At 31.1% G+C, this 19,788-nt stretch overlaps 1 protein-coding gene across 1 annotated transcript; it reads left to right on the forward strand.

The window, feature by feature from the left end:
- Positions 1–4,739: 4,739 nt before the first annotated feature.
- LOC110719959 (amino acid permease 6-like) lies at positions 4,740–15,772 on the forward strand. The gene is made up of 7 exons (XM_021898956.1): positions 4,740–5,017; positions 5,598–5,831; positions 7,348–7,441; positions 8,057–8,271; positions 8,655–8,797; positions 14,709–14,936; positions 15,058–15,772. The coding sequence occupies exons 1-7, from the start codon at positions 4,900–4,902 to the stop codon at positions 15,484–15,486; spliced, it is 1,461 nt and encodes a 486-aa protein (XP_021754648.1). The 5' UTR covers positions 4,740–4,899; the 3' UTR covers positions 15,487–15,772.
- Positions 15,773–19,788: the final 4,016 nt, after the last annotated feature.

Here is a 19,788-nt window from a genome sequence, read left to right on the forward strand (position 1 = left end):
CGACGGCGGCGGCGCGTTGTCACGCGCCGCCGTAGACGGTGGCGAAGGTGGTGGGGAGGTGGGTTTTCGGAGGGAAGCCGATCGAAACATGTCTTGCCAAGGTGGGGTGGAGGAGGAAGAAGAAGAAGGGTCATTTGGGTCTGAATATGGAACAAGTTCCATTAGGAAATATGATGATGATGATGAATTGATGATCAAATTGGTGGAAAGATTGAATTTTTGATGGAGAATGAAGAAAGTAGGAGAGAGAAAGAGAAAGGGAGGAGATAATTTTTATTTTTATTTTCAATTTAAAGGGTGGAATTTGATTGGGTGGACACAGTAGAATGTTTAGAAAATTGAAGATTAATTAAATTAATGACTTTGGGTTTTTTTGTTTGTCTCATTTGCATTTGCACAATTTTAAAATTTTAGCGCACATTTGTTTATCAACATATTCAACGACGCATTGTACAATATATAAGGAAAAAAACGAATTTTACAAGTTATCACATTCACATGAACAAGAATTATTCATAGTTAAAGTTTTTTACTCATGAAGTTGAAGATTTTTAAAGGAAAATGTGAGCGTAATGTATAATAATTTTTTTTTATTAATATTGGAGGTTAATAATAAAAAATGAATGGAATATAGACACAAAATTTAGAGTAATAATTTAAGAGGTTGGAAATTATTAATTAGGAAGAGACAAAAAGATTGATTTTATTATGTGAGGAGTTGATAGAGGAGAGATTGGTTTGATTATTTATTTTTTGGTGGGGGGAAGCGGTTGATGTAGATATTAGGCTTTGTTGAATATCTCTAATTATGATGTTTCGTTGTCTAAATTTATTAAGGGTTTAATCTAGTCTAATTATCTTTATTCATAGTTAAGCTAACCTTCATTAATCAATTAGTATTATCAGAAAGCTCACATGCCTAAGCTTAAGCATTCAGCAACTCAGCATCATATATCAATCATAATCATCATATAATGCTAGAAAATAACTTACAAATAAGAGTAATATAACCCTTTTCCCCAAATAGTAAGCCGCAAAAATGTAAAAAAAAAAATGTCAATTTTTATAGACTTCTTAAGTTATAAGATAAATCAGGTTTATATTATTGTTATACTCGATTTATCGCAAAATCTGTCAAAGTTGTAAAATAGGACTGAACCAAAATTACTAGTATTTTCAGGAATCTGATAGTAGTGCTTAAAATCAGGTTTAATTTCTTACACTTAATAGACAGTCTTGTATTCTCCAATATTACTAGTTAACTAGCAACTTGGCTCTGATACCAAATCAACGCAGCTTAACAGTTCTTGATTTATATTAACAATATTATTTTTCTTAATAATGGATTTCACTTATACCATAAAAGTATACAAGTATAACCCTTTATTCGCAATACAAATACTTAGTCTTTTCATATATAAGTACTACTGAAACGAATAAAATGACACCTTGAAAACAATATCAAACAAACATATAACAATATTCAACTTATTATAAGAATTTCGAACTTAAAATAACAATATTAAAATAGCAAATGATATTTTTCCAACACTTAGCGAATTTTTTTTTTCAACGACTGTATGGACTTTCGTTTCCCATATCTGGTAGTGGGCTAGACTTACTCCACTATATACTACAGGTCACACAAACTGAGCAATTTGTACGGTCGTACATCTAAGTGTACTTAAATTTAGACCCCTTATATCTACCCACTTATGTACAAATAATAAAATTTTCAGCTAAGAAGATTTGTTCCTTAGATTTAGGCAATAAGTCAACGACGAATGGTCGTCCTTCTGTAATCAATTACTAAGACAAAAACCTAACAAAAGAATGATTAGAATTCAAAGGAAAGAATAAAAATGAAAATCAGTGGGAGTACTATGGCGAGAGGAGTGGAAGAGAAGAATGTGTTTAAAGAATTTAAACACCAAGACTTAACCATTACCCTTGATAGTGCAAGAACCATCAATTGTATCCAACAACTTGTATTTACAATTGATATATACACTTCGAATTTGAGCCACTAATGGATTAACCTTCATTTGGTGGAGCACAAGAGACAAAATTAAAATGAAAATTAAAATGAAAATTCGACAGTCGATCAAGGTGCTGTTTTCCTTTTAGAGCTGGATACTGTACTAAGCTAGGGGAGATCTTATAACTTTGTAGTAGTTTTGATAACGTTGGTTTGTTCTCATGTTAAAAGAGATGGCAATTTCGTTGAACATCACTTGGCAAAGTTTATTCCGTTTGGGGTTGAATAAGTGTGGGAAAATTGTTGTCCCTCAAATATTTCTCTGTATGTACTCCTTGATAATTTATCATCTATATAATATTTCCAGCTTGTTCTAAAAAAAAAATTATATCACTAATAAATAAAGTCGGATATCGTTACCAGGCTACGAGACAACGATACTTGACATTCAAGTCTTTCGCCCAGTGTCAGGCCACGTAGCCGACAAATAGGTATTATTGTGAAATATATGAATACATAATGCTAAGTAAGTAAATTTTGGATATAATTTTCAAGATAAAAATGTTGCTTTGAGTTTTATTATTTATATACTTCTAATATTTCATGTATACAAAATTAAATAACTTTTAATAATTATCCGGTTCTATTTCCATCATAAAATTCGTTTTAAAGATTCATTGACAACATATTTAATTTATTTAAAAAAATAATAAAGAATACGCAAAAAAAAAAAAAAGGTTTTAATAGATAAAATAATTTTAGTTCAATTAAAATAATTTTAAGTCAAAAATAACATAGAAATCTATTTACAAACAAAAGTACAAAAAGTACACTATTATATATAAATAAGCGATATGATATAAAATTATAAATATTTTGCATTATCAAAAGGGATTATAGGACCGTATTTAACATCCAGGCCAAAAAATTTATCCTAAAACTTTATTAACAATCTGGACATCGTCCGCGCACAAAACTAGTATAATAACAAAAAAGAAAATATAATAATTATGATTGATTGGAAAGGCTTTATGTAAGATTGATTATATTATATACAATCGGGTGCAAGTTGTACCCAAAGATATTTTTTGCTCATTTCAATGATTAAAGGATGATTTGTATTTCATATTTAATTATCGAATGAGCAAAAAATACATTAAATGTATCTTACACCCAGATGTATATAAGAGCTACTCGTATTAGAATAAGAAAAATAAGTAAGTTTATAGATGAGTTCATACATTATGTTAGCATTAAATGCAACCAAATTATTGGGTCCACACATGAATGACATAATTCTAACATAAATAAATATAAAGGAGAAATTTAATAGAATTTGATCCCATTGTCTGCAGTATAATCGTTGCATGCAAATCAAAATTATAAAGATAAATTTTTCTATTGATATTTAAGATGAAGTTGGAATACTTGATAACATTACATTAATGCAATTAGGTCTATTTTCAATTGGACATAAACAATTAAATTTATTGAGAAATTTAAAGGCTCCAAATAAATGAAGATTATCATCAACAAATTAAGCATGTTTCAAATAAGTTGGATTTTCAATCCAACATGCATCTTAAATGTTTAAAAAAAAAAAAAAGAAAAAAAGAAAAAAAGCCATCTAATCTATCTCATGTCTATAAAAACCCTTGAAAACAATAAAATACGTTGTTTAAAATCCAATATACATACGGTATTTTCAAAATGTCGCTAAAATACCTCTTAAAATACCAAACCTTCCTAATAGATAAATATCGAATACGCCAAATGTCAAATATATTACCAATATACACATCAATGATCCTTCTTAATATACATAAATAACATAATAAGTGAGTCAATGTGAATATCATTCTACTCACGCATCCTCCACACTCCCCTAATATTGACTTTAGATTCCCACCGCTATTAATTAGGATTCTCCTTTTTCCCTTACTTTTTGGATACCCAAAATTTTAAATAATACTCTCTCCGTCTCCTAATGATAGTCTCTTTTGGTAAAATTCACAGGAATTAAAAAACTTAAATAAGTAGTAAAATTACATTGAAAAAGTAAATTTATATGGAGTATGCAAAAAATTAGAGAGAGAAAACAATAAAACTATATGGAAATGCAAAATTTACACGGGGAACCTAAATTTACACAAATGTTGAGAATTTGAGAGAATTTTTGCAAAAAATTAGTATTAATGGTTGTTGAAAAAAACAAATAGGGTAAACATTTTGAGACTAAAATTTGACCAAACGGGAGGAGGGAGTACTTTGTATTTCTTTTTCTTAACCTTATACTTCGAATTAATACCATTTTATTAGTTTATTCGTCTCAAAATTTGATACATTAGCAAAACACGTAATTTAATAAATATTAATAATTGACGAATATAAATGAATTGATTAATAAATAGTAAAATTAATACGGAATAGATTTAATTTACGAGTATATTATTTGACTGTCTCAGTAATATAATACAGTTAAAGTATAATTTAATATTGATGATTTCTTACCAATTGTAATAATTTGACAATTATTCTTAAATGGCAAAAACGGTATTTCTATTTTTCTTTTTGTTAAAAAGCCACACAAGCGAGTGATGAGAATCAATCCCATGATCACTAAAACAGGGAGGGAAACTCTAACCACTTAAGCTATCCATCACTCTAAAAAAAAATGCTATTTCAATTATTTTAAAAGAGACAGGGTAATATTTTATTTTTTTATAACACAAACAAAGTATTATAAATAATAGTCCTTGGTGTCTGTTTGGAGACATCTGATAATAGTCCTTGGTTCCAACTCATGTCTCATATCTAAGCACCAGACTATCAACAAAAGATACAAAGTCTCAGTTTCCCCCCGCTGGGGCTTAGTTATTAAAAATCAATAACCACCTTGAGTCAATCAGGAAGAGAAAACAATGGTTACTCACAACGACGACAACAACAACAATTTGTACATAGAGCAAGGCGGCCATGCCGGAAATGTTCATGATTTCGATAAGAACCTCGATGACGATGGCCGTGCCAAACGAACCGGTAAAAAACCACCACAACTTCCTCCTCCTCCCCCAATCTTACAGTTCTAGATTTATAATTAAAACAGTTGCACCACTTATTGGTGTCACCCTCTCACAACCCCGAAAAAAAACAACAGAGCTTTTCCGTTAGACCGTTAGTTTTGTAAAATGAAAATATTCTTTTTTACCGGCTAAGAGTTATTTTTCTACTTGAATTGTTGTTCACCACTAGAAGTGTAAAAATTGTGTTATTTTTTCTGTGTATTAGTAAAAGTATAATTTGTTTTCGAAGAACTGAAGGTCAATTAAAAATCCAGATTATGAAATTTGGCTGATTAAAAGTGAATGTCAATACAATAGAAGTGAAAAAAGACTTTCATTTATGATTATGAACATGATTTTAAAATAAAATAAGAGTTTTATTTTAAGACCAAAGGAATAGAATCTCTTTTAAACGTAGGATTTTGTGAGTTTTGTAAAAGAGGTAATAATCATGATTTTCTGTAATACATTAGATTTACCACGTTAATATAAGTAATTTGTCTAATTGTATTTATTTTACCACGGTTGTTATTAACAAAATTGGTTAAAAAATGAAGGGACGATGATGACGGCAAGCGCGCACATAATAACGGCGGTGATAGGGTCAGGGGTGTTGTCGCTGGCGTGGGCAATAGCACAGCTAGGATGGGCGATTGGACCGACGGTACTGATATCATTTTCATTTATTACATACATGACCTCGACGATGCTCGCCGACGCCTACCGCTCACCGGACCCTGTTACCGGCAAGAGAAACTATACTTACATGGAAGTTGTCCGAGCAAATTTAGGTAAATAAGTTGCCTTTTCTTATCTTATTAAGTATTATAATTACTGGGATCTTGCTAATAAGCGTTCGGCATTAGATAAGAGATTAATATATTGCTTAAAATAGTAATAAGTTTGAAATACATTATAAAATTACGCATTGATTGGTGTGATTAATGTTAATTTTACTACGAAGTATAATATTTTCACATTTAGGTTTCTTATCTAACGTTTCAGAGCGCTTGTTAGCTTTTGTCTAGTTACTACTCATATTAGAATTATCCCTTTTCCTGAAATTTAGGTGGAGCGGAAAATAAGTGGGCCATTTGGTCCTAAATTTTATGGTTGTAGATAGTGTGATTAACATGCATGGATTAGTGAGATGATGGTTTATTATGGTAGAGCATCAATGGTGTAATTTTCGTATATTAATGTTTACTGAACTCAATTTTTTTTTCTCCGTCTTTTAATATTCTTATTTTATTGTTTATACAGTAATTGTTCAACAATATAACCTCAAAACATGAAGAACTATTATTCAACAGTATAAAGTCAAAATACAAAGAATTATTAGATGATGATTAGTGATTGATATATCCAAGTCTCCCATTAATTATATCAATTAATTAGGATACTTATATCTAACATAATTATTTGACATTGTAATTTGAATTCCGTAAAACTTTTGTTATAAAAAGTCAAAACAATGTGTGAATAATTAGTTCACGCTAGATAAGTACAGTAGTAAGCTACTCCAACTTTGATAATTGTTGGATATGATGCCGGTAAAATTGAGCACATTCTTATCATGAAATTTGTGGATGTATTTCTTTTGTAACCGTTGCACATAATTGCATTAAAATCACCACATATATTCTTATCTGCAACTGTAGTCCGGAGTGTTCACAAAGTTTAAGAAAATTTATAAGGTGAACCCCAAAAGAGGAATTTTTATAATATAAAATATTGTTGATAGGAGAGGAAAATAATAAAAAAGTAGTATAAGTGGGGTTGGTAGAAAAGAAAAATAATAAAATATTTTGAAAGTGGGGTTAGTGGGAGAGAAAAATTATAAAATAATGGTGGGTCCTTACTAAAAATAGTAGTGTTGCAATTAGTATGAAAATGTCGAAAATAAAAAATATTACATTTAATATGAAATGGTGAGAGTATACGTCTAAATATAATTATACATATGACATAATTGGTTAAAAATGTATCCGAGTACCGTTAATTCCGTTGTTATTGGAATGTACCTGATATAACTCAATGATACGAGCGTTAATTGTATATGTCCATTTCATATTGCATCCGTTGAAGATTGATTTTTACACTTTCATTGCGAGACATGCATTATATTTTACGTGTCCATCTCGAGTAGGATTGCAGATCCATATCCATTTTGACTTTTGACAATATAAATTGATTTTCAAGGAGGGGAATTGAATTGAATTAAAACCTGAGAAATTATAGCAGTGGGATTTTCACGTAATAAATTTGACGGTTTGTTGTACGTTACTTATGTTATATTTTTTTCAGGTGGCAGGAAAGTCCAACTATGTGGCCTAGCTCAATACGTGAATTTGGTAGGCGTCTCAATTGGATATACCATTACTGCCTCAATAAGCATGGTGTAAGTCAAAGATTCCCCTTTAGTAATTTCCAAGTTTATGATCAATGTTGTTTAAGTAACTTGCATTTATCAATTTTTGGCTTATAGTCCTAACGCCTTAGTAGTAGTTGAGTATGAACTAGATCTTTATTATTTCCTTTTCGTGCCAAACAATGTCTTAAATATAAAATGCTCCCTATATGCTATCTACATATTAATGGTCCTTTAGCTACGATGTGTAAATTATTTGAGTTTGAATTCAAAACAATAATTACTACGGAGTACTTCCGTTTCTTAGTTATAAAAGTTTCGTTATTCTGTTCCACACGTATTTAATTATTATGTGTGTGATACAGTAAAATAATATGATAATGAAACTTGATTGATTAAAAATTATTTTTTTTATCAAAAAAAAATAGAGTCCGATTGATTAAAAGTAAATAAAATTTTGTGATGGTAAAATTCATTCAATTAAAAGTGAAAAAATAATGAGTAATAGATAGAGGATAAAAATTAAATGAGATTTTAATTTGTTTACTTAAGGTGTAACTATTTTCAAATAAAAATTAGAGATGAAACACACATATAATTAATTGTACAGCTCAGTAATTAATATGAATGTTGGAAATGTAACAGAGCGGTGAAAAGGTCAAATTGTTTCCACAAGTACGGGCACCATGTGAAGTGTAGCACATCAAACACTCCGTTTATGATAATATTCGGGTGTATCCAAATACTGCTGAGCCAAATCCCCAACTTTCACGAGCTTTCTTGGCTTTCTATGGTGGCAGCTATTATGTCTTTTGCCTACTCTTCTATTGGCCTCGCTCTTTCCATTGCCAAAGTTGCTGGTACGTTCATCTATATTCCTTGGACCACCTTTCCATATGATCTCCTCTCTTTCTATATTCCCTACTATCATGTGCATCCAAATATTATTATTATTATTATTATTATTATTATTATTATTATTATTATCAAGTTGGTATAAATAAGTATTACCAAGTAAACTCGATGCTACATGTCACCACGTATAATTTTATTAAAAAAAAAACCTCGTAATTATTATCAAATTGGTATATATTACGTCACACGTTACACATCACATGATTGTTATTATTAGATCTGTAAAATATATATTACTCCATACATAACATGTCACATACTTTCAAATATAATTATACTATGTAGCTTTGACATATTGTAACCGCGGTTTAAAACATTGATTGTGAAGGTGGAGGATTAGGGAGGACATCATTAACGGGAGTAACGGTAGGAGTGGACGTGACGGCCGCAGATAAAGTGTGGAGGTGTTTTCAAGCTATTGGAAATATTGCCTTTGCCTATGCTTATTCTAATGTCCTCATCGAAATTCAGGCAAGTTTAATCCTCCAACCTTCTCTTTTGATACTACTTTTGTTTGGCTGCTTATTCTTTTTCAATATGACTAGGAAGAAATTGTATGTGCAAAGCATCTATTACATAATTAGGTATGCTATATGTCAAAATATGGTATTTACAATATATCTAATTTAGTGAAAATTGTAGTTTACGTGTCCCCGCGCACATTATTAATCAAGCTTACTTGGTGGTGACGGTAAGATACTAAGATTAGACCATTCTCTTACCTAAACTAATGCAATTAATTTGTTTGGTCTACATCGACTGGCATGATTTTATCCGTAACATACTAATTTATCTGAAAATTTATCTTACACATATATTTATAATGAGTATATAAAAAAAATACTTATGTACCACATATATATTTATACCGAGTATATAAAAAAAATACTTATGTACCACACATATATTTATAATGAGTATATAAAAAAAATACTTATGTACCACACATATTTATACCGAGTATATAAAAAAATACTTATGTACCAACTAATTATTTAAGGACACAAATCCAAAGTAGTAGATATTTTGGTACAAGAATTTGGATTGTTATGCTTAATTTAGGGTGCATAAAAATAAGAATAATAATTTCTGGGGTCATAAGATGCATGGAGGGAGGAGGTTGATAATTGAGATGGTGTGCCAAATGGTTGCATGTGACGCACCTAACTTGGGATGCGTACTCGAATTAACTCTGATCCTCTTCTTCACCGTTACGCTTGTGACACGACTTTTGTCTTCGCTTGTTCTCATGTTTCTCATGTTTTTTCGTTTGATCACTAATCACTCTTCCTACGCTTATACTAAATATTTAATTTAGTTTACATTTTACACAAAAACAAAATAAGTTTCTAATAGCAAGGTCAATATTTTATTTTATTTTTCCTTTTTTTTTTTTAAAAAAAAACATCATGTAAACTAGAGTATTCATGTTTTGAGGGTTATTTTTACTTACGTACCTTGTGCTTGTGTAGAGAAAACGATATAGGATTGATATTGTATACTTTGTATTGAGATAGTAATCACGCTAGGTTACGGTGTTACAATAATATAAAGCTAATTAAGGATCTCCCTCACGACCGAGTGAAACAATATACTTACATACATAAGCTTGCGTTGAAGAGTACGTACAAGTGCATATATAAAAGTTCAAACATAGGTTGAATAGTCTAGTGAAACCATACGTCAACCATCCTCTTGAGTTTACAAATGTACTTATGTAATCTATGTTTTATGCACTAGATTTTCACATATTAAAACTTATATGAAATGAATTGATTTCACGATAAAAAATACCACTTATTTAATACAGATTATTCACTAAAATGTTTGGATTTATTTTGGTTGTTGAACTCGATCATCCTTTTATTTGTCCAAACTTAACTTATTAGAAAATCATTAATGTCGAACTAATCTAAACAATAAAAAATTGATTTCCTATAATAATTGACATAATGAGGATCCTATCTTGTTAATTTATCATGTCAACAAAACAAAAAAGATGCGTCTTCTTTCGTCCATGTCAACAAATAGTCTGTTTTCTCCGTCATCATTCGCGGAATTCATGTCGTCAAAACATCGTGTCTTTCAATAATACATTAAATAATTTGAGGCTATGAAATTGATTTTGGTTCGTCAGAGTGATTAATCATTCATCGACTACTAGTCAAAGTTTAATTTGGATTATTATTCATTTCTAGATTATATTTTCAATTAGACCCATTTTTAAATACTAATTCATCCACTCGTTCCAATATTATTGGATGTAAAATTTTTCAATTATTTAGAAAAAATAAATAGCCAACTATTGTGTGAGTGTGTGACCAGAGTGTATTCATGCTAATACTCATCATATAATAGGAATTATTTTTCTGCTTTATCAAGTTAATAGGATTTTTTTTTTTCAAAAAAATAAGTTTAACAAGAAATATTTATGTGACTTTCAGATGTTCTTTCTCAAAAAAAAAAAAAAAAAAAAAAAAAAAAAAAAAAAAAAATTAATAAAGAAAAAAAGTGGACTTTAGATATGTTTATGGTCTTTATTTCCTCGGTTCTTTTTTAGATGACCTGTTTCATTTATCACGCTTGTCAATGTAGAATTTTAACCATCAATAACTTTAATTTTGCATAAGTAAAAATTATAAAAGTTATATATTATGGTAGTACTTATTGAGACAATTCTAACAATATCTTATATGCATATGTTTTTTTTTTCTTACCTATAATTCACAAAAGTTGGTCAAAGGAGGGGCGATGAATATTGTAAAAGTCAAAGTGGTTTAAGTAAAAAAGAACGGAGGAAAAAATAAACTTTTTTTTTTTTGTTGAAACAAACTATATATACTGTTGAAACAAACTATATATACTATATATATCTATTAGTTCATTAAAACTATATACTACCTCAATTCATATTATTTGCAATTTTGGGGTATTATTTGAGAGATATAACATATTCCAAAGTTACAAATAATATGAAACGGAGGTAGTATAAAAAATAAAAATAGATAGAAATAATATACTACTTTTATTTATAAGTTTAAATACATAGAGAAAGTTAGAAATGCATGTAATAATAAACAGAGAGATAAAGTGAAATAATGACATAAAAAAATAATTAAATAATATGTTACACATAATTGAATACATAGTATGATAATTTAAAACAAAGGTAGTAAGGTGTATAAGCCACGTGCTGTGGATCGTCATCCAGGCCATTAAATTCAGCAACATTGACCCTGGTTTTTCAACTGTCTATCTTTGATTTTGCCTTATTTTTACATTGTTTCATTTCTCAATTATTATACTCTTCTTCAACTAATTTCCGCCGACATTCCGTAATTCATGACTAATAAAGTTTTAATTCTTTCTTCAGTCCTTTATATTTGTATCTTTGAATTTTAATAGTCCATCTGTTTTTTATAAGCGTCCCACTTACTTAAAAAAGAAAAAATGGCTAGTTTCATTTAAGTGTTCCATTACTTATATAGCAGGCCATTATTTCATTTGCCACTTAATACACCCTTACAGATCAAGGGAGTATCAATTAAAAATAATGTAGATGATATTTGATTTCATGTTTAAGTATCACCCCTTCAGATTTTAATCAATTAAGCTAGATGATAATCCACATTAATGTATCTTTCTCTCGTCAAATAATTTGTAATTTGCTGTTTATTTTTGCATGAACATGTTAGTCTTTATCTTGGTTTCAACCCAAAGAAAATACTTGTGAATTTGTGACATAAATTTAGGTTTATTTTTTTTTCATAAATAACAGTTTTTCCTCGGATTTGAAAGAAATTTTTTTTGTCGATGCCACACTATTTATTTATTTATTAATTTTTTTTAAATGCTATATCATGGATCATACGTTAATGTTGGACCAGAGTGTCGATCTTAGACAAAAAAACTCTGTTCTCATTGTAAAATTTTGGTCCCCGATTGATATCCCGGAAAATCTAGTTTAGTCCATATGCTTTGTCACATCAAAAAGGTATGGGGGTATGGATACCTCCAAAAGCTAGTGGGTTGAACATGAGCTTTTGGCACAACTTTAATTGTTAATCTTTTCACGTAAGTTGTAGATGTTCTTTTATTTAAGATACTCCCTCCGATTTTTTTTAATTGCAACTTTGGTATGTATTGCGGTTCACGAGATAAAAGTTAAGGGGTATGTAGTAGTGGGGTTAATTAAAGGTGATTAAAGTGTGTAGAGAGAGAAAGTTTGGCCCACCACTTGGTAAAGTAGTGGGTAAAATACTTTAAAGTAGTGTGTGAAGAGAGAAAGTTTGGCCCACCACTTGGTAAAGTAGTGGTAAAGTAGTAATTTTCAAGGTTTTTGTTTACCCAAAATAAAAATAAAATAGAAAGTTGCATTTAATTTTAATCGGACTAAAATAGCAAAAGTTGCAATTAAAAAAAATCGGAGGGAGTAGTTAATTCGTTTAGTCTACTTAAACTTCTTACTTACTTTTGTTTGAATTAGACTAGCTAAGTAAGATAAGTACAAGTCAAACTACATAATTATATTTAGCTTATATTAGTTTATTATTGTCTATAAGAAATTAATGCTATTAAGTATTAGATGTCTTTTCTAAAATTATAAAAAAAAAAAAAAAGTATTAGATGTCTTTTCTTTTATATTAAGGAACATATATGTTTGACTTAATGTTAAAGGCTACACAAGAAAAACCGTACTCAAATAACATTTTCAATGCGGGTTGATGGTTCGATTTGAGTCGGGTTAATCAGGTAGGAGTTGAAATGGATTTATTTGGCTAGTAAGTTGGTTTTGATAATTAGTAGGGTTAATTTGATTTGGTTAAATCATTGGTATGAACTGGAAGTTTAGACCACACAAAAGAAAAAAGTTTTATACCCACCAACCAAACTAAAATGATTCGGGACTACACAAAAATTAGATCTTATCGACATGAGACGTTAAAACCATACATATCATGTGGAGAGAACTAACATACCTTTAGAGAGAATAAATGAATACATGATGACCACGCTAGCATGATGTTACCTTTATTAAATAAACTAAGAAGAATTTGTAGCATCTATAGGAGAAAACGAAGTTGATGTCTCATAGCTAAGTCATGGTACCCGACTACCCGTGATATTATACATGGATTCAACATTTTAACCCTTTTTGTGTACGTCCTCTGTCCTAATTTAGTTTACGTATATATCATGACACATAGGTTTATAATTGGAGAACATAGTGGAGTATTACTTTTTATAAATTTGATAGAGTGTGAGACCTAATATTTTAGTAGTGGAAAAAGAGAGTGAAAGAAATTTTTTTACCCTTCCAATTTAAAAAAACAAACAAATTAAATCAAAACGAATGAAAAAAAAAATTAAAAAATAGGAGAACTAAATTGGGATAAAGAGAGTATGTATTTAGGCGGACAATACCACATGGGACAACTTAACGAGAAGCGGAGAACCGACCCTATAATTAAGAGTGACAAAGCCATCTTTATTAGGTATGGGCAAAATGATAGGGACCAAAGCTAGGCCCACAAGAATTCAACCAAAGGGTCATTTGGTTTGAGAAAGAAATCGCTTGTCGTGTTTGATGACATTTATCCAAGGAAAATTCGAAGATATTGTACAAATGTTTATTTTATGCTCATATGTTTGTCAAATTCAACGATTTCTATGCTCTAAAAGATCTCAACCATGTAGAAATCTTTTACTCCCAACCACCGGAACCAACAGTCAAGTTTATGACTCGTGTAATTTGATCTAGTTATGTGATAATTAAATTCGGATTGAGAGAGGGTGTAAAATAGTCTTTATATGATTGTGGTCCTTAAATTGGTCTAGACCCTATACATATGTCACTCATGTGCACATGCAAATAGAAAGTATCATAGGAAAAAAAACATGAATAATTAATCCATAAACCAAAGGAAATTGGTAGCGAAATTTAAAGATGGGAATTATCAGTTTAATGGCAGCCTCAATAAGAACAGCAACTATGATGAAATTATTAATTTGAAACAGTTTACTAATAATACAAATTAATATAAGCCCTTGTAAATAGTGAAGACATGTAATTAGTTTTACTATAAGTTTTGCCAACTATGATCATAATTCATAATAAATTCATACACTGTTTTAGTCTATTTAAGTATATGAATTCTGATTATGTGGAAACTTAGTTGAGCTAACTGTGCGTTTTGCAAAACTGCCTTTGTTTTTGAGTTATAACCTTATGCTTGAGAAAACGAAATGCTTGTATAGTTCAAAATGCGCGTTTATTGCTACCCCCAACAATGCAATATCTGCAGCTTCTTAATCAGACTCCTATTGATTTGTATCTGCAATGAATTCACTAAGACGTTCTTCAATTTGATTGATATTACAGGACACACTGAAGTCATCCCCTCCGGAAAACAAAATAATGAAGAAGGCATCCTTGGTTGGAGTATCCACCACCAGCCTTTTCTATATCCTTTGCGGTTGTTTTGGTTATGCTGCATTTGGTAACAAAGCCCCTGGGAATTTCCTCACTGGATTTGGATTTTACGAGCCTTTCTGGCTCATTGATTTTGCTAATGTGTGCATTGCTGTTCATCTAGTTGGTGCTTACCAGGTACTATTTTTTCATCCATCTCTATTGATAGCCTCATCAATGACAAATTATCGCATACTAATAATATGTTTCTTTCATAATATGAGCAACATGACTAAGAAGCTGATTGTCTTGTGTGTAGGTTTTCACCCAACCTGTCTTTAGCTTTGTTGAGACCTGGTCGAAGAAGCATTGGCCGGAAAACAAATTTATAACTAGGGATCACCCGATTGAGATCCCACTTGGCAATGGAATCTACTATTTCAACTGGTTTAGGCTTGTTTGGAGAACGTCTTATGTGATAGTAACAGCAATACTAGCTATGTTATTCCCATTCTTCAACGATTTCCTTGGGTTACTAGGAGCATTATCGTTTTGGCCACTGACCGTGTTCTTCCCTGTTGAGATGCACATCTCACAAGCCAAGGTTCCTAAGTACTCGACAAAGTGGGTAGCTCTTAAAACGCTTAGCCTTGTGTGCCTGATAGTGTCGTTGATAGCTGCAGCTGGTTCGTTACAGGGACTTATTGGCTCTGTTAAGAAATACAAGCCTTTCGAAGCACAAGAATAAGAGTCTTTGCACTCTTATGGTACAATCTGTTGTGAAAACAAGGAGCAAAAAATGTAAAACAATATTCCAATCATGGTTGAACTTAAATCTTTCATGTAGATGAGAGCATTTTAGGTTGTGCCCCGAAAGAAGGTGGCTTTGTAATAGACAGGTTGTAAGCCTCCTGGCATGCGTGCCTTTGTTGTGTAATTAGTGGCGCAATGCAGGTGATTGGAAAGTGAAGATGAACTGGTGTTTTATGTCTAAAGTCTCTCAACTATCGAAAAAAATCCTTAATCTCAGCTTATCATATCAGTACTGAAATTACGGACTGTAAACAATCAGTAAATCTCTGTTACTCACTGTGAGAAACGTTTTTGTTTCTCACAGTGACAGTTTCGTAAATAAAATGTACCACCGTGACTAAAGTGGTACAATTTTATCATCCATTTCGTAAATAAAATGTATTACCGTGACTAAAGTAGTACATTTTATTTACGAAACTGCCACTTTGAGAAACAAAAACGTTTCTCACAGTGAGTAATGGGGGCGCCCTCGTAAACAATCAAAGAATAAAACAGCAAATTCTCATTTCTGATGAAACTAAACTCAAGTTAGCAGCATTATTGTATCAGCCATTAGCAGCATTGCTAAATGAATAGAGTTGGTGCGAGCTTATCTTGATCAATATACAAACCAAACAAGTGTAAGACACTTCTGAATGCAGAATTGAAAAGTGGATTATTGCTTCATATATTCAGTAATAATTTTGGAAAGTTAAAAATTTAATTAGCTCAACCTAATTACTCGGAACATTCTTTGTGAGTAAACTTATTTCTTCGTAGTACTATAATTAGGGACATAATAAGAAACAAAATAGTAAGTTGCATGCCAATAAATATTTAAAGGGACTTGTAAACCTCTAACGGATCATCAAATGAAAATGACAAAGGCAACCACAATTAATGGTCAATTCTGAATGCAATAAGGACAAGTCCTAATTAATGCAACCACAATTGAATCATTAGGGTTATACCCTTCAACAGTCCATGAAATTGTTGATATAATGTGGTCTCAAACCATCTAAAATTTTGGGGATAAAGGTATAAAATCGGGCTATCAGACTTATTCCACTCACATAGTCACATTAGCCCTTACACGGTTCTTTTAATGACATGCAATTATTTACAACTTAAGAGCACCATCAATAATAAGCGAAAAAATGATCATTTAATGTAGTCTTGAATATGGCAGCTTATTTATGTTGCCGGGGGTGAAAATGGTTTTTATGGTACACCCGCGCATGGTGTACCCGGAAAAACGTTACACATATATAAAGAATACGGGCAAAAAAAAAAAAAAGAACATTACAGACATTTGCAATAAAGAACGCAATGAGCATAATATGTTCTTTGAGTATGATCATTATGTTATTTGGATATGAATTATATGTTCTTTACATGGTAAACTGTTCTTTAATATATATAAATAAATAATGTCATTTGGATTTCAATAATACAAATTAAGTTCTTTTACTTGAATAATATGTTCTTCTATACTCATGTTCGTTTGTTCCTTTATATACTTTTAAGAATTATATTTGTTTTGTCATTGTGTTATTTTCTTTTATCCGTTATATTTTTTGAAAGTACTTGTTCTTACTGTTAAGTGTGTATGTGTTTTAGTGTCTGCGTTATTTGAATTTATCACTTATATTTTTTGAAGTTGACCTTTAATCTTCATCAATATCATTTATTAATTCTATTATTTTTTTTGTATATTAAATATCATCTAATTGTGTATATTTTATTTTTAAAAACAATTTATAAAGGTTGATGATGACGACAATATTTGTTCGGGCCTCCTCTATTGATGATTGATTTTCAGATCTAAAGAACATTTGTAATACTAATAAAGATCATGATGACATATATTATGTAATGAGCATTGTTTATATATACCTACCTTTCATGATCAAAAGACAAAATTCAAAAAACAATTCACAATATGCAATGAACATTATGTGACTATAAAATTACATTACTATTACAATCAAAGAATATGGACATTTAAAATAATTATCAAGAAAACCAATAAAGATTAGTATATGATATAATAATAATGAACATATGGAAAGATTATAGTGTTAATACTATTTTGTATAATACAAACATATATAAAGTGTATTATATGTTTAGGTAAAGATCAGAACATTATTAAATCATATAAAGAACATCCTAATAAGAAATACACATGGCCATTACTAGGATGAATATTATAATTATAATATAAAATTAAAAAAATTGGTGAAAAATATGATCGAAATAAAATATTTTAAGACTAAAATTTTGTAAATGTAATTAATGTTAAAGTTTGATATTTGGAAATGAAATCATGAATTATTTTTATGAGAAACTAAATTTAGAATGAAAATTATTATGAGAACTTAGTTTCATACTAGTTCTTTTTTCAAAATAATGACATGTTCTTTAATATATACACCCATGTGTTATTTAGATGAAATACTACTACAAGAGGGGGGGGGGAGGGTGAATTATAGTATCTAGCTTGCTAGTCACTTTTTGCAGAATTGAAAGAAACTAAACGTAAGTAGAGAAATAGTGTAAGAAAGATTTTATGAGAAAAACTTCATAGGCCTAATAGGAAGTGAAAAACCTCGACCCCAAGGGGTTTTGACTCAAAACATTCCACTAAAATAGGCCAACGACTATGTTACAACCTGTTTTTAGAAACAGAATTCTCCTCGGAGTGTAAGGGTATTTTGGGTATTACGATGTCCTAGACTTGATGTCCAATGTTTGAACGGTCTTGAGCTCTGCCTTGCAAGGGTGTCTGAGAGCTAACCCTTCAAGAAAGAGAGAGTAAGCTACCCCGCGGGGTTGACCTGGGAACGCCCCTCCAATGCTCAAGTTAGTGAATCGTACTTTTAGAGAGAGAAATAGTACTTTCTAGAGAGAGAGAGAATGAGAGAGATTAGAAAAAGTTCCCATTATTAATCATTAGTTGGCTATTTATAGATGTACTTTCAAGTGGCAAAACTGTACTTTATTGGACAGATTAGGGGCAAATCTGTACTTTGTGACGATTGATGATGATGGGTTGGATCATGGAGGGGTATTTTCGTCATTTCAAGTATATGAGGCTTAGGACATGAACTAGGCCCAAACATTTAGCCCCCCGCATGATGTGTGAACGAGATCACATAAAGTTCAGATATCACGTGGAATAAGCGTAATTGGAACTAAGAAGTCGTCATATGAGCCGGAGTGGCTTTTGATTATACCCGAGGGCTAAAATGAGCCCCAAGCGACTTGCAAGAGTGAAGAACAACCCCAAGCAATGCATAAGAGGTGTTTTAGTTGCAATAGCTGAGTTGTTTGAGAAATCATATGAGAGGTGAGCCTGATAGTAGATGACAGCATATAGACGACTGAGAGCTTGTCAGATCTTGATAATCTTCTGAGGGGTGAGCCCCTATACATTGATAAAGGCATGGCTTGTCTTGATTTTAGGCTAAGCTTGTATTAAAAGTTAAATAATTATAGTTGAATGCTAATTAGCTTGCAATTAAGCTTAATCCGTCATTAGTGACATTCTGGGCTCAATTAACACTTAAGCCCATTTGAGCCAGGGTTTTGAAGTGTGCCTCTTTCACCTTCTTCCAATATATGAACACTCCACTCCCTTCATTTGCCTCACACTTGCCTAAGAGAAATTCACAAAGTTCTCTCCATTTTCCTTCAAATTTTTGAGAGCTTTGAGTGTTTGAACATCACATCGCTTGAATTCATCGAAATTCAACAAGATCTTCAAAGGTATGTGAAAATTTTCCTCCTTTTAATCCATTTTTCGTAGATCCAAATCATTGTACTTGTGTTTTTGTTTTTGTATTGAATTTTCGGTTGGTATGCTCGTGTGAGAGTCTCAGCCAAATTTTTGTGTACAGGCATAGCCGAGGAAAGATGATTTTATCTTATTTATGACTGCTGGAAAAAGGAGATGAGGGGTAGGAGAACCTGGCTGGGCCGAGGGGCTGGCTATGCTGAAGGGTTGTAAGGCGTAGCCCTAGCCCTCAGTCTTGGGGGACTTTGCTGTGAGCTTGAATTGCCTAGAGGATAAGTTGAGAGGTTAGATAGCTTAGGCCGAGGGATAAGCCAAGTGCTTGGCCCTTTTCTACTGGCCAAGGGAGTGAACTAGGTGCTGAGCACTTGCCTTGTTCAGTATTGTTGAGAGAATGTTGCTGAAATATCAATTGGCATGCTTGAGATTTGAAAATTTTACTAGGCTTAGCTGAAAGAAACC

The sequence above is a fragment of the Chenopodium quinoa genome, unplaced genomic scaffold (genome assembly GCF_001683475.1).
Source record: "Chenopodium quinoa cultivar QQ74 unplaced genomic scaffold, ASM168347v1, whole genome shotgun sequence".
NCBI lineage: Eukaryota > Viridiplantae > Streptophyta > Magnoliopsida > Caryophyllales > Amaranthaceae > Chenopodium > Chenopodium quinoa.